The sequence below is a fragment of the Ovis canadensis genome, chromosome 14 (assembly GCF_042477335.2).
Source record: "Ovis canadensis isolate MfBH-ARS-UI-01 breed Bighorn chromosome 14, ARS-UI_OviCan_v2, whole genome shotgun sequence".
NCBI classification, from domain to species: Eukaryota; Metazoa; Chordata; class Mammalia; order Artiodactyla; family Bovidae; genus Ovis; species Ovis canadensis.
The window spans coordinates 52,797,101-52,819,689 of record NC_091258.1 but is presented as its reverse complement, the minus strand read 5'-3'; the positions used below and the strand labels follow the sequence as shown (position 1 = coordinate 52,819,689).

The 22,589-nt window shown below is 48.8% G+C and overlaps 1 protein-coding gene across 1 annotated transcript in view; it reads left to right on the top strand.

Moving 5' to 3' along the window:
- Positions 1 to 21,830, top strand: part of CALB2 (calbindin 2) — a 28,206-nt gene extending 6,376 nt beyond the window's left edge. Inside the window, exons 2-11 of the mRNA XM_069552321.1 lie at positions 3,959 to 4,035; positions 6,819 to 6,908; positions 9,546 to 9,626; positions 14,764 to 14,820; positions 15,416 to 15,493; positions 15,990 to 16,045; positions 16,362 to 16,401; positions 16,555 to 16,608; positions 17,374 to 17,445; positions 21,149 to 21,830. Of these exons, the coding sequence (XP_069408422.1) occupies positions 3,959 to 4,035; positions 6,819 to 6,908; positions 9,546 to 9,626; positions 14,764 to 14,820; positions 15,416 to 15,493; positions 15,990 to 16,045; positions 16,362 to 16,401; positions 16,555 to 16,608; positions 17,374 to 17,445; positions 21,149 to 21,265 (722 nt within the window). The 3' untranslated portion in view covers positions 21,266 to 21,830. The remainder of the gene's footprint in view (positions 1 to 3,958; positions 4,036 to 6,818; positions 6,909 to 9,545; positions 9,627 to 14,763; positions 14,821 to 15,415; positions 15,494 to 15,989; positions 16,046 to 16,361; positions 16,402 to 16,554; positions 16,609 to 17,373; positions 17,446 to 21,148) is intronic.
- Positions 21,831 to 22,589: the final 759 nt, after the last annotated feature.

The following is a 22,589-nucleotide window of genomic DNA, read 5'->3' as shown; positions in this document are numbered from 1 at the left end:
GAACATAGAATAATACAGATTGGTGAGCACGCATGGCCACACAGGTCCACACTTCTCAAACTGGAGCATACAGGAGGGCTGGTTCAAGAGCACATTTTCGGGCTGCACTGCCAACAATTCTGATTCAGCCAGTCTGGGGTTAGTTAGAAATCTGCATTTCTAACAAGCTCCCAGGTAATACTGACACATCAGGCCCTGATCACTCTCTGAATAGTGCTGGTCTAGGCCACTCTTGTCAAAAGAGGCACTCTCACTTAAAATGAAACCCTGGTCTACGACCTCAGGGTTCACACCAGCCCTCCACCTCAGCCTCAAAGGTGAAACCAAAGGCATGGTCTCTCTAGGGAGGAGAGCTCACATTCAAAAGCAGCGGTGCCCAAATGTTCACGCTCCTACGTTGTTAAAATGCAGATTCTGATCAGCAGGGCTGGGGTGGGGCCTGGGATTCTGCATTTCTAACAAGCTGCCACATAATTCCAGTGTTCCCATTCCACAGACCACACTTTGACATCAAGCTCTCATACTCCAGATCTGCCAAATTAGAACTTCCATTTTAACAAGCTCCCCGGGTAATTCTTACATACCTCAAAGTTTGAGACAGGCTGCTCTAAAGCAGTCCTTAGTCTTGACTGCACCTCACAATTGCCCAGAGAGCTTTGAAAACATGCCAGTGAGACACCCCCACCCCATTAAATCAGGAGCTCTGGGGGTGGGGCCCAGGCACTGGTGCTGGTTTTAATAGCTTTCTGGGTGACTCTAATACCTAGCCTGGGCTGAGAACCAGGATTCTGAAGCTGAGCAGTAATACTGCAACTCTTTGGGCCAAAGGGTTTATAGCCACGGATTGGTTTGGAAGACCTTAAGAGCGCAGAGTATAAAATGAGGCTTTTAAGTTAGGTGAGATTTTACATTTTCCAGAATCCTGTCACAGCTGCGTGTTGTGTGGCTGTTACAATGACTCTATATAAAGTTGAAAAAAAAAAACGCATAAGTAGTTTTGAGCATAAACAGTTACAGCCACTTTAGAGATCAAGAAAGATCAAGAGTTCAGAGAGACTGACTGGCTCAGCATCACGTGAATAGTCACAGAAATGGTGATAGGCTTACAGCTCTTACTCAGGCTCCTCTTACCTGTTCAACTCTTAGAAAATCTGTATACACAAACGCCAGTGAGGAACAGACCCCTTTCCGCCGTGGGGCAGGGCACTCTTCAGCCAAGCTTTTCCAAGTGTCTGCGGCTAGATTAACTGGAAAGAAGTGCTGACTCACTTCAAAATTTGGGGAAACCGAGGTACAGTGGTGGTGAAGAATGGTGGCGACCCTAGAATGAGGAAAGATGCAGGGTCCCTGGCTCCACCCAGCCCCCTCGCTAATGCTCACAGGGTGTGGTTTGATGTGGCAATTAGAAGGGATGGCTGTTGTGTTAACCACATCCTTATCAATGCCAATCCACGAGATGTGTGGGGTGGCCAGCCACCCCACCCCCAAATAAGATGGTCATAGAAAAAGCGAACCACCTGCCTAGTGTTGAAGTCCTCCCTGGAAGCTGGTAGGCCAACCCGTCCCCTACTCCCGCCTTGGTAACAGGTGCCTCCTGCCTGATGGGCAGGGAGTTGCTCTGAGGGAAGCGAGGGTAGCGGAAGCCCTTCTCCCACGCCCCGGTGATGGCAGGGGCCTCATCTGCCCCCTGCAGCCTGCCTAACCTCTGCTCCTCACCCTCTCCCTTCAGCTGGCAGACACCTCTGTTCTTGTGTGGTTCCCTCACCCCAGGAGACCATTAAATGCTCTTGGGGAACAGGCCTATTTCTAAACTTGGCTATAGTTCCCACAGTGTTGAACTTGTTATTCAGTTCAAAAAAAAACACAAAGGCTGTAGAATTGAACCACATTTCTGTTCCTCTGCACAGAATGAGGTGCTGGTGGCAAGAGGGGTCATGCAGCCCGCTGCTATTCAGCCTGCACAAGTCGGACTCCAGGGGGAGTTTCTTTCCACGGGGGCCTGGCTGGCTTCTGGGCCCCTGCTGCCTCTGCTAGTAGCTGGGGTTTCTCAGCGAGGTCTTCCGCCCATGCTGTCCAAGTAGCCCCATAGTTATTTCAGCCTCCTCCTAGTACACTCGCGAAACAGACTCACAGGCACTGACTCACATGTCCATCCAGCCCTGGGCCAGCCCACCTCTGAGGCCTCTGCTACACTTAACCCCAGTGCATGCTCACTGTACGAGCTCCACACACACCACCCCACTGCAATCGCAGCCTTGGGCTTCTCCTGGACCCAGAGGTGAGCTCAGCTCCCTGCCTGAGAAATAGAAGAACAGCCAGATCACGGCAGGGAGTGACCCAGGGAGACACAAAGTACTGGTTCCTCCAACTCGGAGTCACTGTCCACTGGCGACTGCCTTTTTGTCTAGAAAGCGCTTCATCCCCGCCCCCCTTTCCGCCACCCCACTCCAGCTGGCCTCGCTGGCAGTAGACACACACTCGTGAAATTCCAGCTCTCCTAAGAAGCTTTGCAGAACATCCTAGAAGAAAGATGACCTCCCTAGCCTAAGGGAAAAAGGGAACTCAAATCTTTCCCCACCATGCCCTACCCCCCCTCCACCCGCAGTTACAATCGTATATTTTCCCTGCAGATAAAAATACATAATTTATCTCACATGATGCCTTCCATACACTCTCCATATTGTGGCATTTTTCCTACTAGAGGGCGCCAGTAAGGTTACTTATTATCATGGGGCATTGGAGGGGAGGCTGGGAAGAACATAGACTCCCACTCTGACATCCCCCTCCACCCTCTCAAAAGCCTCCACCAAGGCCAGGGTAAACACGTCTTCTTTATTCTCTTTGTTTAGTGTGTAACTCTGCACGCCCCTGACACAAGCTACCACCTCCCTTTCCTTTTCAAGTTGAATACTCTCTATGAGAAACTTCCTCAACTGCTTCAGTTCAGATTTAGAACTTGACCTTTAGGCAGCGGTTTCCAAATCTTGCTATAGGCATGAAAATCACTTGGGGAGCTTTTTAAAACATCAGGTGCCCCCCATACCATGGGATAGATACCCCGCCTTTCTCCTTCCACTCTTCTCTCTGCATCAGTTTCCTGGAGCTGCCACGACAAAGTACAGTTGGGGGTAAAACAACAGGAATCTATTCTCTGACAGTCCTGGAGGCGCAAAGCCCAAAATCAAGGTGTAGGCAGGGTTGGTTCCAGGCTCTGAGAGGTAATATGTTCCATGTCCCTCTCCTGGCTTCTGGTGGTGGCTAACAACCCACAGCACCCCTTAGTTTGGAGATGTACCGCTCTGATCTCTGCCTGTCTTCACGTGGCCTCCTTCCCTGAGTATCTCTCAGTGTCTTCACATGGACTTCTTTTAAGGACACCAGTCACTGGATTTAGGGCTAGTATGATCTCATCTTAACTAATTACATATGCAAAGACACTATTTCCAAATAAGGTCACATTCTGAGTTCCAGGTGGACAACCTTCAATTTAGTATAGCCTCCAACTTGAGTACACCAAAGACTCAAGTTTTGCCTCCGACCCAATCCACACTGGTGACCAGGGCTTGCCACCTGCCCACAAACCTTGAGGCTGATAACCTGTTGTCCCCTGTTAGAGCTCCAGCCCCTGCGGCTTGCCCAGCAGGCAATCGAGGGACAGCTGCCAGCCCCTGCTCCCTCTGCGGCATGGGATCCTGACGCTGGCCCCTCCCCGTGCTTTCTGTTAAATGTACACTCCAAAGATAACACCGTTATTCATCTTGGATTTCTATGGTTGCAAATGCCTAGAGGACAGGACCCACATCCCTAACAGTCCAGGGTTGGCCCAGACACCTGCTTGATGACCAGTGAGGAAAACAAGTTCTCCATGAAGCCCCCGACCTCCTCACCCCACCCACTGTAAATCTTACTATTTAGCTTGGAGATTCATTGCTTTTTTTTTTCTTTGCTATCTTTTCAGGAAATGGGTATATTGAAGGTAAAGAGTTAGAAAACTTTTTCCAAGAATTGGAGAAAGCAAGAAAAGGCTCTGGCATGGTAAGCCCAGTCCCCTCTCCCTTTGCTTGGAATTTTCTGTCATCCTGAACATGGCTTTGAGCATTATCTGTCCTAGGTCATGCATTCCATCAGCAGCCTGACATCTCTCGTCTTGACCCTTAGAGTTTTCTTTTATTTGGAAGGATTTTTAAAATTGATATAGTCCCTAAAAAGGGTACCTTACCACACTATCCTTGGGTGTCTGGAATTGAGGGGTGTTCATGTCTACCATAGGTTGATAAATGCACCCAAAACTGCAAAATTTTGTGTGTCTATAAACATTTTTTCCCAGGGAAGAGTCCATAGCCTACCTAATATGCTTAGAGGCGTCATGACTCAAGATTGGATGCCTAGAAGGTTTCCAGTGCCTTTATTCAAGACTAGAATTTCTCAGCCTGAGCACTACTGATATTTGGGGTAAACGACTATCATGGGGGGCTGTCCTGGACATTGTAGGGTGATTAGCAGCATCCCTGGCCTCTACCCATGAGATCCCAGTAGCACCGCTCCAAACTGTGACAATCAAAAGTGTCTCCAGACACTGCTGCTAATATCCCCTTCAGGGGATGCAGAATTGTCCCTACTTAAGAACCACTGTTCTAGACCAACCGAGGCTGGAACCTCAGCAAGGACTTAGAGGAGAATGGAGGATTGCTCCAAACCAGTATCTGAGCTGGATCGCACTGGCTCATTTGTGCAGCTGTCAGACTGCCCTTCAGGGCCTGGAGTGACTCCCAATCACATCCCAGCCCCTTAATGGCAGGTACCTTGTCCCTCCTGGTGCCAACCTGGGACTACTGACACTAAAGCCTTTTGGGGGCGTCTAACATGTTGAAAAGGTAAGGTGATTGGAGCTAGTCCATTGTGATTCTCATCTGGCTCTCAAATATATGGAGTCAGACCAGCTCCCTCCCCCAGCTCCTGTGGGTCTTTTCACGGGCAGGTCTCTCCATTCTCCCCTTATGCATGTCTGCTGGCTAATCCACTGATTATTAGCAAGTCCTCATGGAGCCTTTGAGAGATGAGTCACAAGCCCACTGGTGAGCGCATGGTTCTGAGCTCGGCAGTGGGCCCCATTGAGGAAGATGTCCAAGAGATGGGCTTAGGGGCTGGAGGTGATTCATGGGTTTGTTTATCAACAGTCCTCTATCACTCCTCATTACTAGGATAATGAAGCCCAGATCATGGAAAACACAGGCTTCTCAGCTGGTACTGGGATCATGAGGTAGACGGAGGAATGTGATTTTATGAAGTGCTTCAAATCTGAAGTCCTTCTCTTAGTCATTCCCTTCCTCAGATGGCATCAGGGATGATTTTCAAGTCTGTCAACAACACTCTCAATTAACATCATCCTGGACTGGTTTTCAGAGCAGCTGTTAAGTGGCAGGAAAAATACTGGTCTTGGAAACGGGAATCATGGGTTCACATTCTGGCTATACTAACTGGTGACCTCAGGAGAAGCCACTGTATCTCAGCCTCCATTTGTGTGTAAAACAGTCAGGTTTCATAGGGATTGTTGTGAAATGTAAATAGGGTAAATAGACCCTTACTTGTGATAAGGGTCTAGGATCATTCCATGCACATCTGTAAATAAATGTAAAGCAATAAATATTGATAAGCAAACATATTGGCAAATTGAGACCAGTCTCAAAGGTTAAAGAAAAAAAAAGACAATAGAAGGGATTCAGAAAAGACTGTAAGAATTGGTAGAATTCTTCTAGGCCCAATCCTAGGAAACACACATCCACTAGAAAACCTTCAGTGAAACAAAGAAAAGGCATCAAATGCCAAAATAATTCATCATTGATTAAGGATAAGGAAGAGCTTGTTAATGCAAATAATCAATCAGCAGCACCCCAAACCAAGAGAAGCTCTCAGAACTTCAAGAAGGGCTTAAATTTAAGTTAGGTGATGATGGCCCAACAGAACTTTTGAAGTTCAATGCTTTTTAGTAGTCACACTCATCTAGTGGACTATTTAAATGACCCCTCAGCTAATATAGACTTTCTCTTCACATTCTTCCAGGCCTAAAATCACAGTGGAAAGCATTGTAGAATTGCCAGTTAGTCTTTAAAGAAGAAAACAAGCAATTCCCCTTGCTCTGGTGGAGTGCCTAGAACCTACTGGGGGGCCTTGCAATAAGCTGGGCTTATTAGAAGCTGCCTCGGTAAAATGTTGGGACCTGAGTTCTCACATCTGCAATGGGAATAAATCCTCACCCTTCTGACAGACTTATCGTTTAATCCATTCCAAAGGCAGAGGGCGTGTTTACCTATGTGGTACACAGCATCTCCACGTGTCATGTTCCCCTTTGCAAATTACATGACTGAGCCTCAGAGAAGGCTTCCCCGGAGGCACAGGTGGTAAAGAACCTGCCTGCCAAGGCAGCAGATAGAAGAGACGCGGATTCAATCCCTTGGTCAGGACGATCCCCTGGAGGAGGGCATGGCAACCCACTCTAGTATTCTTGCCTGGAGCATCCCATGGACAGAGGAGGCTGGCGGGCTACAGTCCACAGGGTCACAAAGAGTCAGACACAGCTGACGCACCTCCGCAGGCATGCATGAGCCTCAAAGAAGAGAGCACTGAGAAGGAAGGACCCTGAGGAGGGAAGAGTACAGCCTTGATTACTCAGACCACTGGTTCAACCCACCTGAACACAGGTTCAACCTGTATATCTGGGGTGCAAAATAACTCCCCATCATCGCCACACCAAACGGGTGAGAGATCCCTGGTTTGAAGGGGACCTAGTGGCAAAATCAGTCCTCTTTGTCTTTCTGCAGGTGTCAAAGAGCGACAACTTAGGGGAGAAGATGAAGGAATTCATGCAGAAGTATGACAAGAACTCAGATGGGAAAATCGAGATGGCGGAGGTGAGTCCTGGGGTCTAAGCTGCTTATAGTCATCAGACCTGAGTCCTAGCTGCTAAGAGCTATGTGGGAAGGGTCATCGGTTGCTTGTATCTTTCCCATGCATGAGCATCCTTCCAGGAGTCTGATGAGGTGGTGGTCTTAAAGCCCCTAGCACTCAAGCTGATCAAAGAGAACAGATGGAACTTTTTCTTTGTCTCACAAAGAAAGAGGAACAAACAAACATTGGCCTAAGACAGGGATAAAGACCTTTAATGCTCTCAGGGTCCAATAGGCACTGTAAATGTGTGATGAACTTAAGACAGAAAACAGGGTGAACACTGGGCAGTTAGGAGAGTTCGTGCCCCACCTGAAGGCATCCACAGGAGGGTGTGTGTGTGTACAATTTACATATGTAGTGTGCATAACGTTTACATATATACACACACACACATTTATATATGCATAGATAGACACATATTGCTAAAGAATAAACCGAGGCATATTAAAAATTTTAAGAGTTTCTTTCAGCAAAAATCAATTCAAATAGAGCAGTACCAACCCGAAATAGTTAGGAACATCCTACCAACAGAAGATAACAGAGACTTCTATAAAGAAGAGACCGTGGCAAACAATTAAGTTCTTTGACTGGCTACAGCCTGAGTGGTTACATTATTTGGGAAAGCCAGTTGGCTGTTTTGGTTGGGTGTTTAGATTTTGGTTTGCTTAGGTAGGCTACTAAGGCATTAAGGCCACCTCAGTCTAAAGACTTCCTGTTTAACGATGGCAGAGGAGCCTGGCAGGCTACAGTCCATGGGGCTGCAAAGAGTCGGACACAACTGAGCGAGCGATGCTTTCACTTTTCATATGCATACTTATACATACACATATACATGTGCACGTGTGTGCAGGCCTAACCAAGCTCTTCTGGAAATCAGTTTGCCACCCATGGTCAAGGGGTCCAGAATGACAAAGGAGGACATAGTCCTTCTGGGGTGGACTGGTTACCGTGGTGCCTGAGGGCAGTGCCCAGGAAGCAGATATTGAGACAGAGATTCAAGTGGGTAGGACTTCAAGAGAAGGGAAGAGAGAGCAGCAGGAAAGGGAAGAGGAAGAAGCCAAGCAAGGGTGTGGTCTCAGCTGATCCCATGGGGGCCTCTGGAGGGTGGACTGTGCCACAGAGCTGGTCCCACCTTGAAGTAAGGGGTGGAATGGTGGTCCTTTGAACCCCTATGTCAATCAGGTATTGGATGTAGGCTGCCCACTCCAGGATGGGGGTTGGAGGGGAGGATGGCTAGGGCAGCCCATTTGGTGGAGGGCAGTTCTCCTGGGCAGCTATGAGCCACTAGCTCACAGCCTTCTCAGCAGCTGAGGGATGGCCCACCAGCCTAGTTGAAGGGGATCTGCAAAAGGCACCAAGGCCATCCACTATAGAAGCCTAAAGTAAAGGTGGTGGGACATCCTGACTCAGATAGGCTTAAACCAGGGGTCAGCAGGCCTTTTCTGTAAAGATACAGACTATGGTCAATGGTTCAGAGTTTGCAAGCTGTACAGTCTCTGTCTTGACTCTTCAACTCTGCCACTGTGGCACAAAAGCAACCACAAACACTATGTAAATAAATGGGCCCTGGCACGCTCCAGTGCAAGTTTCTTTACAGAAAGAGGCAAAGCAATTTGAGACTGGTGGTTGCTAGTACACAGGGGACCTTTTGGGGGTGATGGAGAGCCAGATTTGGCTCATGGGCTATAATACACTGACTCTTGGCTTAAACTGTAAGAGACTCCTAAGGAGAAAGGCCATTAGAAGGCTTGGCTGGTGGTGAAAGAGGCCAGGTCTCCAGCCAGGCTTCTCTGCAGTTCTCTTGGTTCTGTTCTCTGCCCCACAACGGCTTCATCCCCAGGCTGGATAAGAAAGCTAGCTACAGCAGTTCCAGATATCACATCCAGATGCAGAAAGGACCCACCTCACTGGTCCCTGATAAAAGCAAGGAAACCTTTCCCAGGAGTGCCCTCAGCAGACCTTCCCTCACATTTCATTGGCCAGGACTAGGTCACTCCTACCCAAAAGCCAATCACTGGCCAGCGAAATGAGATTATTACGTTTAACTGAGACTGATTAGGATTTGCCTGTGACTCCAGCATGCTGGGAGCAGAGAAGGTGGTGGGGGGAGCCAATGGCACATCCTGCCTTTTTTTAAAAACCAGATTTGTTTGCAGTATAATTTATATACAGTAAGCAGCATCAATTTGAACTGTAAAATTCCATGAGTTTAGATAGCTGTATACAGCCGCAATCAAAATACAGCATCTCCATCACCCCAAAAAGGGTTCTCTGAGCCCCAGCAACAGCCCATCTCAGATTGCTTTGCATTTTCTAGAATTGCATATCTATGGAATCATTTAAGTATTCCTTTGAGTCTTAATACATGCATTTTAAAGTGGCACCACTTTTGGTCCCTCCAGCTACTCACCCAGAGGGTTGGGGGCACCCAGAAGCGCTTCTTAGAAAATCCTTCTTCCCATTTAAAGGGCTGCCAGCCCCCATTTCCAAGGAAGGAAGCAAAATGGAACAAAATGTGGCTCCATGCTGCCTGGCACTGGCTGTTCTCCGTCCTTCCCCAGCAGGGCTCTAATGTTACTGTCACTCTCTGATCCCCACAGCTGGCACAGATCCTGCCGACCGAGGAGAACTTCCTTCTGTGCTTCAGGCAGCACGTGGGCTCCAGCACCGAGTTTATGGAGGTGAGACCAAGGCGCTGCCTTCTCTCTTGCACACTGGGGCCTGCCTTTCCCTCACATTCAGAGACAGGCCCACCCTATGCCTAGTAGTGGTCTCTGGAAGATACCAAACCCCTTCTGAGTAGCTCAGCTACTCAAAGTGTGCTCTGTGGACCAGGAGCATCAGTGTCACCATTAACTGGGTGCTTGTTACAAATGCCGAGTCCCTGACCCGCTGAATCAGAATCTACATTTTAACAAGATCCCCAGGTGATGCGTGTGCACATTACAGTGTGGAGGATAGGTGAGAAGTGAGCTTGGGTAAAGTACCTTTTTGCGTCCCTTGTGTGGTTCAGCTGGTAAAGAATCCGCCTGCAATGCAGGAGACCTGGGTTCGATCCCTGGGTTAGGAAGATCCCCTGGATGAAGGGAAAGGCTACCCACTCCAGTACTCTGGCCTGGAGAATTTCATGGCTGTAGAGTCCATGGGGTCACAAAGAGTCGGACACGACTGAGCGACTTTCACTTCACTTCACTAAGTACCTTTGGGAAATCATGTGTACACTCTGCATCCCGTCTGGGTGTCTGACACAGATGTTTGCATACTACAGGCTCTAGGAAGTCCTGCAGTAAACAGACCGGCTTACTCAGTTTGCTTCTAGGCTCTTCCATGTTTTCTCCTCACTCAATAGCATTAGTGTTCCTAGAATTCAGAGTTCCAAGAAGCATTCTGGGAAAGGATGGATTCAGCTACCACTCTAAAACTGAAAAAGGCCGGTGAGAATCCCAGTGTCCAGTACCTTCAGGCTTGAGCTTTGACTGTGCTCATGGCTTCACTGTCCATCTTCAAAGGGACGTGGCCATCTCTGCAGTAGGGATTCTCTGAGATCTTCATGTGAACAGGACAAGGAAACTCAAGTGTCTTCTGAGTAATATTCAAATAGATTGAACCATGAGAAACTGCTCATATTTAATCACTCTTTATTTACAAAAATTGGAAATTCCTTACAGTTTAACCAAATATATTACTAATCCAGCAAACTACCAAATATTTTCTGCTATTTTTCTGGGGCTCTGCACCCTAGCCCCTCAACGTATGTGTCCGTCAAGGTGAGATTCAACTCATCCCCTCATCATCCGCCCCCCCCCCCCCCACACACACACACTCTGCCTGCTGTGATAACTAACTGGCCTTCAACACAACTCCAGTTGCCATTTGTAATGTTAAATCCATTTCCAGCCACCGGTAATCTCCTGTCTGTGATTCACTGCTTAAGAATGACTGGAGAGACAGTCCAGAAACACACATGGCAGTAAGTTCCCCACACGGATGGAAAGTCAGTTAGAAATAATGGATTCTCAGGGTAGAAGACTCATTTTTTTAAGTGGCAGCGTGCCTAAGCATTATATATGGGTTTAATTTTACGGTGCTTTAAAGGATTTTCTCCGGTTTTTTCAAGATGGCAAAATCCCATAAGCCGGTACTTTGACATGCTGGGTTCTGTTCTTAGCGCCCCCCTTGCCTGTCTAGAAGGAGAAGTTGCATATACATAGAACTTGTCAGGGGGCGATTATCGTGAGTGTCAATGTTCTGTCTATAGATAAGGGACTTCCCTAGTGGTCTAGTGGTTAAGACTCTGCGGTTCCACTACAGGGGCACAGGTTCCATCCCTGGTCAGAGAGCTAAGATCCCACCTGCCACATTGTGTGGCCAAAAAAGAGAAAAGAAAAGGGAGCATTTATACCTGATTGCTCCTTTCTCCATAGGGTGGCAGCCAGACACTGGCTCTGTTCCACTTAATGATCAGGAAAATGGGGATGAAAGCTTACAGGGTATAGAGAGGCCTAAAGAGGAGCAAAACAAAACCCAAACCCACCCGCCCCCCTCTAAATCATCAGTGGTTTCTTTCTGTGTGGTTGACATGGTTCCATGTTTTACCTGTCTTTATCCTTGAAGCTGAGCCCAGCTTAACTACCGATCCCCGCCCCATCCCACAAGTTTCTGGGAACCCCACTGCCTTACAGGACGATCCCCTCCGGGGGGTGTCCATTGGCTCCATCTCTGTCGGCTGGAAACCTGAAAAGGCCCCTCTGCAGCCCCAAAGGCCTCATGCTCTCGGATGGTTTCCATCCCACTGCTCAGAACAACATTTTAATTCCTAATTTTAGTGACACCTCCAGATTTCTTTGCGATTTCACAAAGCCCGGGTCTCTTGAACTCTTCTCCTTGAATGGGAAGAGAACGATGACCCACTGATGGCCGCACACAAAGTACTGGAAGGGGAGAGACGCCCAGCATGAGGCCACAGGGCTGCAGTGGACCCAGGGAGGGAAGGCAGACCTGCTGGCAGGCTCTCACTCTGACGGCAGCTGAATGCCCTGCTTCCTGTGAGCACTGGAGTCCCTTCAGGTTATCCCCCCTCAGGCAATTTGGGGGGCATCTGACTTTTCTCCCAGTCAAGACTCAACCTAGAAACCAAATTCTAATGCACTCGATGCATGCAGGCGGTTGGTGAAGTCATATTTGAAAATCTGCACATATTTCTTTGTGCTTAACTCAAGGGTGGGCTTTCAGAGCATGAGACGGAATATTTTGATGGTGCTTGGCATTTCTTTCCCCAAAGAAAGTTCTCTTCCCAAGTCAAAAGCTATCTGTCCAAGTTTCATGTAGAATAAGTCTACAAGCAACATAACTTTCCATAAAACCAGGATCAAAATTTTTGAGTCACTGCTATATCAAAGAGTTGGGCACAACTGAGCGACTGAACAAGACAAAACTTATACCGTGAGAGTCACAGCCTAGTTTGGTGGAAGGGAGGAAAGATCCTCACACAGCTCCCAATAAAAGGGGGACATGCCATAGACAGGTGAATATGTGGTACATACATACCACACACATGTATACGGAGTATTACTCAGCCATAAATTAGAGAGCAATAATGCCCTTTGCAGCTGTATGGATAGAGAAAGAGATGATCATACCAACTGAAGTCAGAAAGAGAAGGACAAATACCATATGATATCACTTACATGTGAAATCTAAAATATGACCCAAATCAACTTATCTATGAGAGAGAAACAGACTCCCAGACACAGAAAACAGACTTGTGGTTGCCAAGGGGGAGGCGAGGGGGGCAGGCATGGACTGGGAGCTTGGGATTAGCAGATGCAAACTATTATATATGGAATAGATAAACTATATAGCGTAAGCCCCTGTATTTACAGGGAACTGTATTTATTATCCTCTGATAAACCACAATAGGAAAAAACATGAGAAAGAACGTGTGTGTGTGTGTGTGTGTGTGTATAAACTGAATGTATAACTGAATCATAATGCTATACGCCCAAACTAACACAATATTTTAAATCAACTCTAATGAAAACAATTTTTTTTAAGTGGAGGAGTTAGGGATGCAGGAGATCAAATCTGGGAAAAGAATGAGTGCCTGCTGACTCTTAGAAAAATCAAGTGTTGCTGGTGTCTAGGTGTGCTGTTTGGGGCTAGGGGAGAAGGGAGTGAAAATTAAGGGAAGACGACTTGAAAGAAAATCTAAGAACTGTGGTCAGGCACCAAAACAGACCAAAGTTTAGGGAAACAGGGTTCCCTGGGCCTCTTTGCACAGATACACCCACGTGCATCACCACCACCCCTCAACATGGCATTCCGTCCTCCCGCCAGATGGCTTCGGTTTCAGGACAGCTGTACTCAGGACCAGATTTTTTCAGGACCACCCTATTAGTTACCTATTGCTATGTAACAAATTGCCCCCTCAAACTTACCAGCCTAAGGCCACAAACATTTTATCATCTCTCAGTTTCTGTGGAAATTTGGTAAAGCTCAGGCAAGTGGCTCTGGCTCAGAGTCAAGATGTCAGCAGGGCAGCAGTCATCTGAAGGCTCGACTGGGGCTGGAAGCTGCCCCTCCGGGATGGCAGTCACCTGTGGCTGTTGGCAAGGGGCCTCAGGTGCTCCCTCCATGTATCTTTCTATGGTGCTGCTTGAGTGTCCTTACACCATGGCACCTGGCTTCCTCCAGAGTGAGTGACCCAAGGGGGAGAACAAGAAGGCAGCCTCACTGCCGTTATGACTTCGTCTGGGAAGCCATAACGGCCACATCTGCCATATTCTATTCATTAGAAGTGAATCGCCGAGTTCAGGCCACCTTCAAGGAGAAGGGAATTAGGGAGGTGGAGAGTTCATGGACAGTTTAACCTTTCCAACTGTTTCTCCTGTTTCTCCTGTGTAATGTCTGCGCCTGCTCAGATGGATAGTATGGAGAGGAAAGAGGTGGTCAGAACCACATCACCTGCTGAAGCTCTGTTTCTCTCTGATCCTCCAGATGCTGTGGTCAGCAGGCAGTTCCCTGGTTTCTCACAGGGACCCAATGCATGCAGCAACTAACTGGGTCTCAGATCAGAGCCCAGAACCAGTAACGGAGCAAACTCCAGGGAGGGACTGATGGCCAGGCCTAGGTCACATGTCTACCTCTGGAGACTGGTCAGCCCTTCTTGAACCATGTGTACTGAGCACGAGAGAGGGGTAGCTTCCTAAAAAACGAAGGAAGGGAGGATGATTTTTATCAGAAAGATGGCGGAGTGGCCTTGGGATAGTCTAAACAAACTGATTACACTACCAATTCTGTTCCACCTTCAGACATGGCTGCCACAGGCCTCGCGACAAGGGGCAGAGGACACAGTACAGTGAGGAGTAACCGGAATCTGTTTCTGCCCCTCCAGAGGGGTCTTACCCTTGCCCCCAGGGCCCGCGCAGAGAATGAAAGGCTTCCAGAACCGTGAAAGAACACTCAATACACCCACAACAAAAACAGGGTCCACAGATCCTAGTGCTAGTCCTAGTAAAATCTGCCTGGCTGGGATCTAAGGAAACTAACCCTGGCTACAAGATGATCGTGAAGCCGGTTAGAGTAGGCAGACCCTGTCCCAGCAAGGCTGTTTTTCTCCTTTATGTGACCTTGGCCAAGACACTTGCCCTCATTTCTTCATCTGCAAAATGGAAGGCACTGGGCTAAACTATCTCAATGTCCCCATCCCACTGTGATATTCTTGAATATGGAGACCCAGCCTGGCCCGCTAGACAGAGATGGAGGGAAGCTTATAGGTGTGGATAAACCTTTGTGAATAGGTTGACATTCCCATTGCAGGCCTGGCGGAAGTATGACACAGACAGAAGCGGCTACATTGAAGCCAATGAGCTCAAGGTAGGATGGGCCTTGTCAGGGAAGGTGTAGAAAGATGGAGAATGGGCCTGAGGCCCATGTGGTGGTGGGCTTAAGGTACCTGGGGAGGGAGGAGATGTTGGGTGAGGAAGTTGGGTGTGTGGCCTGATCAGGGATACCCAGGCCTGGCTCTGAATGGTTGGACGTATTCGGCCATGTGAAATCAGCAACCTGGAGCTGCCAGGTCACAGAGTACAACCAGTTCACACTCCTCAGCACATCAGTGCCCAGAACAGGCATCCTCAAAGTCTTCCAGCAGTTTGGCCTTCTGGCTTGTATGTCTACCAAACTCCTCGAGACCAGGGATCTCCAGGCATGACTTAGCATGTGTTCTGAGCTCTCTGAGGAGCCAGAGCCGGTTTCTACCACCTGTCCTATGGGATGAGGTTGCATTTAGCAGCTCCTGCCTCCTATGGGATTACTCCACGAGCATTAGGGGGTGAGGGGATTATGAGGGCTGCAAGCTACGCAAATGATGAGCTTCAGAAAGCAAGATCAAGTGACTGAAGGAACAAGTAAGTGAGTCAGGGGCAGAGAGACTGGGTCAGGAGCTCTGAAGAGGCCTTTCCTATTCCAGGGATTCCTGTCTGATCTGCTGAAGAAGGCGAACCGACCATATGATGAACCCAAGCTCCAAGAGTACACCCAAACCATAGTGAGTGGCCAGGGCACAGGACATGGGACCCAAATCGGTGGGATTTGGGGTTTGCGGGGTCATTAGTTGGCTGATTCTTCAGCCGGGGAAAAGTGACTCCCAGTGGCAGCTGGCAAGAGAGATGCCAGTTCATGGCCCCAGCACCTTCTCTCTGAGGTTCCCACTCAGCCAGATGCTCCTGGGCCACAGTAAGACCAGAGCATCTGTTTGTGTGACAGCCTCCACAGCTCCAGGGGAGGGTAAACTTGGAGAGGGGGGCCTTCAGTGTTGGCCTCTGTCCTCTGCCGCCCTGTCCCTCAGAAAGGGGAGAGGAGAGCGATGCCCAAGGCCCTGCTGATTTAACCCATGCTGCTCCCTGCCTCCAGGCGGCCTCAGAGGACACATGAGCATGCTCTGCCATGTTCCTCCCTCTCCAGTACAGGGGATGGCGGGTCAAGGTCTCACATGAGAGAAGGTCAGAGCAAGTAATCCAAGCACCACTTTCTGTCCCCAACAGCTACGGATGTTTGACTTGAATGGGGATGGCAAACTGGGCCTCTCGGAGATGTCCCGGTAAGTGCCCAACCTCACTCACCCCAGCATCACTTTTCACAAGACCCTGGCAGATAATCCCTGGGCTACCATTTCATCACCAAGATCAACCAGTGGGGAAAGTGACAGGTCAGGTGTCCCAAAGCTCAAATCAAAGTTAGATCAAATAGTGATCAGCATCACCTCAATGTCCCATCTCCCTCTCTTTTGAACTTTCCTCTGAAGTGCTCAGAAATCGTTTCTGTAACTACAGATACTACCTCTGCATCCCCCCAGGTCCTCATTGTCCCTGCCTCTGCTCTAGCTCCTAATTACTGCTCTAACATTATCTTTCCAGACTCTTGCCTGTACAGGAAAACTTCCTGCTTAAATTTCAGGTAAACGAGCGACTTTGCTTTTCTTCGATTCCTCCCTTCCCCTCATCCCACTAAGCTCACCCTTCCTCAAAACACACACACACACACACACACACACACACACACACACTCTGCAGATCTTGGCTTCCGTCTTTAATACCTTGGGCCTTCTAGGGCATGAAGCTGACCTCGGAGGAGTTCAACGCGATCTTCACATTTTATGACAAGGTAAGATAAGAGGGCAGTGTGGATGGAAAAGCAGGAGGCCCATCCCAGTCACCCCCCCACCACCAGAATGCTCACCTTGGTCCTTAGAAGTAAACAAGCTGTTCGAGCCAGGTCTGGGCCGTGCAGTTCCTTCCTGTCCCTTTGGATTCCCTGCAGCACCTTCTGCTGTACGAGAAGATAAATGTCCTTAAGAACGTGTGGCTTGTGGGACCCAAGGTTTTGGTTCCTTCAAAGTACAGTAGAGAATAGCTCGTGGAAGGGAAGAGGGTCATGCCCAGGACTAGGATGCGATTACACTGTTGGCGCCCAAAGGCAGGAGGTGCTTAGTACTGCCCCCCTGGTGCCAGGCCATCACCTTGCTGTCCTTCTAGGAAGTGGGGAGTGAGAGGCCCTCTGTACCACTGTCACCCCTCTCTTAGCTGCCCTTGCCTGGTGACTCCAGTGGTTTTCCTTAGAACTACAGGTTTAGGGTAAATAGCCCCATGTTATCCTGACATACTATTGCGGGATTCAACACCCAGGGAGTTAGCAAAATGCTTCTTGAACCTCATTTACATTTTCAACGCAAATGTAAAATACCAGAAGGGAAGGTTGCCAGCAGTTTGCCCTGCGCCCTCACGTTGCTGCAGTGACTGGCAAAGTCAGAAGTAACATGTTATTTGGGCACCTCTTTTGCTCAGAGTAAAGACCCTTAGCAAAGCTAGACTCTGGTCAGGGGTTAGCATGAGTTTTGAGGCTCTGTGCTGACCCTTGGCTCCCTTCCAGGACGGAAGTGGCTACATTGATGAGAATGAACTGGACGCCCTCCTGAAGGATCTGTATGAGAAAAACAAGAAGGTGAGGGGCTGAGCCCAGAGGTGGGGTGCTGTCACGCAGGTGGTGTGGAAGTGGGAAGGCTGGCCAAGGAGTCTATCTTGCTCCCCTCTGATTACCCCTAACAAGGCAACAGCAGTTTTTTGGGTTCTTTTCATGGTTGATTTTTTTTTCAATACACGTACCAAAGTTTGCCACCTTAACCACTTGTAAGTGTTCAGCTCAGTGGCATCAAGTACATTCACAGCATTCTGCAACCATCCCCACCGGCCAGCACTCTTTCTGTCTCCCCAGAATTAAAGTCTGTACCCAGTAAATGGTAACTCCCACTTGCTGCCTGCCCCCAGCCACGGGCACTCACCATTCTACATTCTGTCTTTGTGAATCTCACCACTCTAGACACTTCATACAAGTGGAGTCATACAGCATTTGTCTTCCGTGTCTGGCTTATTTCACTTCATGTGACTTCCTCAAGGTTCATCCATGTTATAGTATATGTCAGAATTTCCTTCCTTTTTAAGGCTGAATAACGTAGTGTGTCTCTCCCACATTTTATCTGTTCGTCCACAGACAGACATGTGGGTTGCCCCCACCTGCTGACTGATGTCAACAACGCAGCTATGAGGCCATGGCAGCTTCAACGTGGCACACTTCTTAGAAGTGTCAGTTACGTGGCCAAAAAAAAAAAGACTTTTACACTAGGAGAGATTTGGAGGAGCAGGGCCAGTGGGAGTTGAGGGTATTCTGAATTGACTCTAGAATCTTGAGCTGGGGAAGGGGCTAACAGAAGTCCCTGACAAATTTGTTCCCTGGAAGGAAAGGCTGGGAACTGGACTCCATTACTTTGCCTGGTCATGTTGCCTCTTGGGCAGTCCCCAGCGGCTCATCTCGGTTCCCAGGATGGGAGGACACAGGCCAAAGAGGAACCAGGAGACAAGTCTTGGCAGCATCTTCCTCCACCTCCTGGAAAATGTCTTTCTCTGAGCAAATAGCTTTTTTGCTGCTTTCTTTAATTAGATGATGAGTGATCTATAATTCCCTACGTTGTCTAACTGCCTGGGCAGTCAGGCAAGAACTAAATTTAACTCCTAATTTCAGGGAAAAAAATCCATCGTGGCTGCTGAATCAATCTGTCTCCCTTTCCAAGTGTCTTCTGACCTCTTTATCTTTATCCTGAATATCATCCTTTTCTTTCATCCTGTTTATTTTTTTTTTAATGTTACCTATAATAGCTTTTTGAAAGAGGCAGAAAATAAATCATATGCAAATACTTCCTAGGAAGAAGGAATTACTCATCACGTGCCTGAACTTGGCAAACTTTTTCCTGCTACCAAACTCTAGGAGAAAATCGTTTGTGTATCCTTATGTGTTCAAGGGATGTTGGGCATCATAATGAAAAATATGCTTAACTGTAATTGGAATAATGAGGTATAGTTTTTCTCCATATGACCCTACGTTACGCCTGAGGCTGATGGGCCTTGAGGGCAGGCATTAAATCTTGGGAGAGACCTGAATTCCGTGGTCATCACCTAACTAGGCTCTTCCCTGATTCCCACAAAAGACAACTCATATGGCTACACAGCTTGACTTTCTGAGATGTGCAAACAAACAAAAAGTCAGGTGTTGTGGTTAAGAAAAATTCTGCAAGTTAGAGAACAAGGATATTAATAAAGCGGTTTACCTGGGAACCTTCCACCAGCACTAACCACCAGACTTAGCACATGGAGGTCAAGAAAAGGGAATCAGTAGAGAGAGCTACATGCCTGTAAATAGCCTGAGCTGGGAAGGGAACGACCGCTTTTAGGTGACCCCACATGGCAGAGGCACGTGCCATTTTGGTGGTGCCTCCATGGGCCGTGCGGAGAAGGCGGCGGCACCCCACTCCAGCACTCTCGCCTCGAAAATCCCAGGGGTGGAGGAGCCTGGTGGGCTGCAGTCTGTGGGGTCATTATGAGTCGGACACGACTGAGTGACTTCACTTTCACTTTTCACTTTCATGCATTGGAGAAGGAAATGGCAACCCACTCCAATGTTCTTGCCTGGAGAATCCCAGGGACGGGGGAGCCTGGTGGGCTGCCATCTATGGGGTCTCAGAGAGTCGGACACAACTGAAGTAACCTAGCAGCAGCAGCAGAACATGGACAGTGAATTGGTTTCGAAGCAGATTAATGTCTGAGGCTCCTGCAGGACAGGCTGATGGGCTCAAATGTTGACATATTCTTAGCATTCCTAAGACAACTGCAACTGCTAAAGCCTTCCCCAGCTTCACACAGTGCTTCTAGACACAGAAAGGAAGCAGCCTCTTCCCTTCATTCTGCTTGAACTTCGCAGGCCATACTGAATCAGAGGATTTTCTCAGGCTTGTGGTTGATATATGGGGTCCCTTCCTTGGCTCCTGATTGAGGGATAGGTCACTCAGGCACACCTCAGTGTTATGAACTAGGTGACATTTCCAGGAACTTCACAACTTTAGGGAAGTTAGAGATGTTTGCAAAGTGCCTTGGGACTGGCTGGTAGCACAAACCCAGAGATCAGTCATGTGAGGAGATGTCACCAAAGAATGCAATAAAAGACTGACCCTCCAGCACTGAGTACCGGTGAGCCAGGTAAAGAATTACACAGCCTTCAGGACTCAGGGGCCTGAGACTGTTCGTGGCTGTAGGGTTGGTTCCCTCCTTTAGCCAATACCTCAGTCTTCACACCTCAGTTTTCTCATGGGGATAATGACCCATTAATGTAGAAGTATTAAAAAAAATAATAATAAGATCTGCCAACAGGTTCAATACAAGAGGAGGAGAAGGGGAAAGGAAGGAAAGAGGGAGGGGAGGATGAGGGAAAGAGGTGTAGAGGGGAAGAAGAAGGGAAAGAAAAAGAAAATTGCTTAAGTGATTTTCCAATGATGATGACTTTGCTGTATTTCAGTACTACTGGCTCTTTGCATCCAAAGCAACACAAGGCGTATCAGATGCTGGTGTTCTGCCTAGTGCTGGCCTCCAAAATCCCACAGACAGAGGAGCCTGGCAGGCTACAGTCCATAGGGCCTCAAAGAGTCGGACACGACTGGATGACTATCACTTTCAGTTTTCCATTTTATATGAGACCATGAGTCACCTGTCTTAGAGCCTCTGAAGGCCTCAAGGTGTCCGTGAACAAGGAGTAGGCTAGTAGGCTTTGCCCCTGGAGGAGAGAGGAATTAGAATTCCTTGTTCCGCTGGGTGAGGCTTAGCGCAAAGACAAAACCATGGAGTTTCCCTGGCATTCTCTTTCTTACCCAAAGGGACCCAGCAGACTGAGTGAATGGAAGCCCAGTGAGGTAGAGGAATTTAGCGAAGCTGTATGTAGATACTGACTGGTGTCAATAGCTGCTGTTTGGCGAGCATGCTGAGTGTCAGGGACTGCGCTCGATGCTGTTTACATTCATTTCTCATCTAATCATCATAACACCTCAGTGAGGCAGACTTATTCCTTATTACAGATGAGGCAGCTGAGACTTAGAAAAAGCTGAATACTTTCCCCAAGGCAAGGCAGCTAGTAAGTGAAAGGGAGAGCATTTTAACCCAGGGCTTTCTGACCCCAAAGCCCATGCTCGGTATGCCTCTCAGCTACTTGCACTGAGATGGGATAAGGGAAAGGTTCTGGTGAATGAACAGGAGGGCCATTTGGGGAGGGGGGGGGGTGGGGGCACCTTCCTCTGAACCTGCTCATAACCTCTCCCTCTGTCTCCCAGGAAATGAACATCCAGCAGCTCACCAGCTACAGAAAGAGCGTCATGTCCTTGGCTGAGGCAGGAAAGCTCTACCGCAAGGACCTGGAGATTGTCCTCTGCAGTGAGCCCCCCCTGTAAAACAGGGGTGGGGGCTGCTTCTCCACCTCCCCCTCAAACCTGCCCCTGCTGCCCTGCCGCTGCCACCCAGACCCAGAGATCCTGAGCATCCCTGTGACTGTCCCTGCTACCTGCACATGCCAGCCTGCAGAGCAGGAAAGGAGAACGGAGAAGGGGCTGCTGCCGGGCCCCCTGGAGCCCCCTGCAACCCCACCCTGGCTGACCGGGCACAGCACTCTGTGCAGGGGGGCACCAACCTCATGGGAGGTGGGCGGGGGCACGGACGGGGGTCCCTGGTTCTCTTTGCTGTGATGCATGAGCTCACTCGCTGTATGATTTAGACGTCTATGTCCAACAGAGTGGACCCTCTCCTCCGCCTCTCCCCCATGCCACCAGCCACCCCAACCCCCCAGGCCCCATTGCCCCACCTCGCTAATGGTGTAGCTGTCTCTCCGAGCTCCTTGTTCGTGGTGGGCGTCAGCCTTGTCCTTTTCTTGATGCAGTGTGCACCTTTTCCCTTTGGGTTTCTTGTTTACCAAAGAAGAGTTTACAGACAATAAAATGTTCTCCTGTGGAAGCTCTCCCAGTTCTGGCCAAGTGGTCAACTTTCTCTCTAGAGGCAACTCTTGACAAAGAGAGAGCCTGTTCTCAAGTGAGTGGGGATGCTGGGGGGAACCACCCAACCGGGGTGTAAGCACTGGAAGCAAGGGCACAGGACCCCGGGGCTCTGGCTCACCCTTGCCACGCACCACCTGCTCTCCATCAACCTGTCGTTTTTCTGCTCCGTGTTTGCTTCTAGGTTTCTGAGATCATAACAGCAGTTATCAGTTCACTGCAAATTCACTAAATGCCAGGTATTGTGCAAAACAGCTCACCTGCAGTGTCTCTCAGTCCCTGGAGAGGGGTGCTGTGACTGTCTCCATGAACAGATGAGGAAAAACTCAGGATTAAAGAGGTTAAGTAATGAGCCCCGTGTCTCAGAGCCAGTTGGCAGTGCAGAGGCAGGGTATGACTCGAGCATCAGATCCACATTTTTTTTTAATAGGCCATGCTGCATGTCTTGCAGGATCTTAGTTCCTTGACTGGGGACTGAATTCACGTCCCTGGCAGTGGAGCATGGCATTCTGACCACTGGACCACCAGGGATGTCTCTTCACAATAGGGATACCATAGTCTGTGGTAATGGAACTAGGTGTCCCCTGAGTAGGGGTGACCTCCACCCAGGAGTTCCAGACACCAAAAACTTAACTTCTCCCCACAAAATGCAATTTACCCCACAACAACACATCAGGTGCCTGAGGGTCAGCGTGGCCTTTGGGTGCAGAGAACTCTTTGGGGCCTCAGA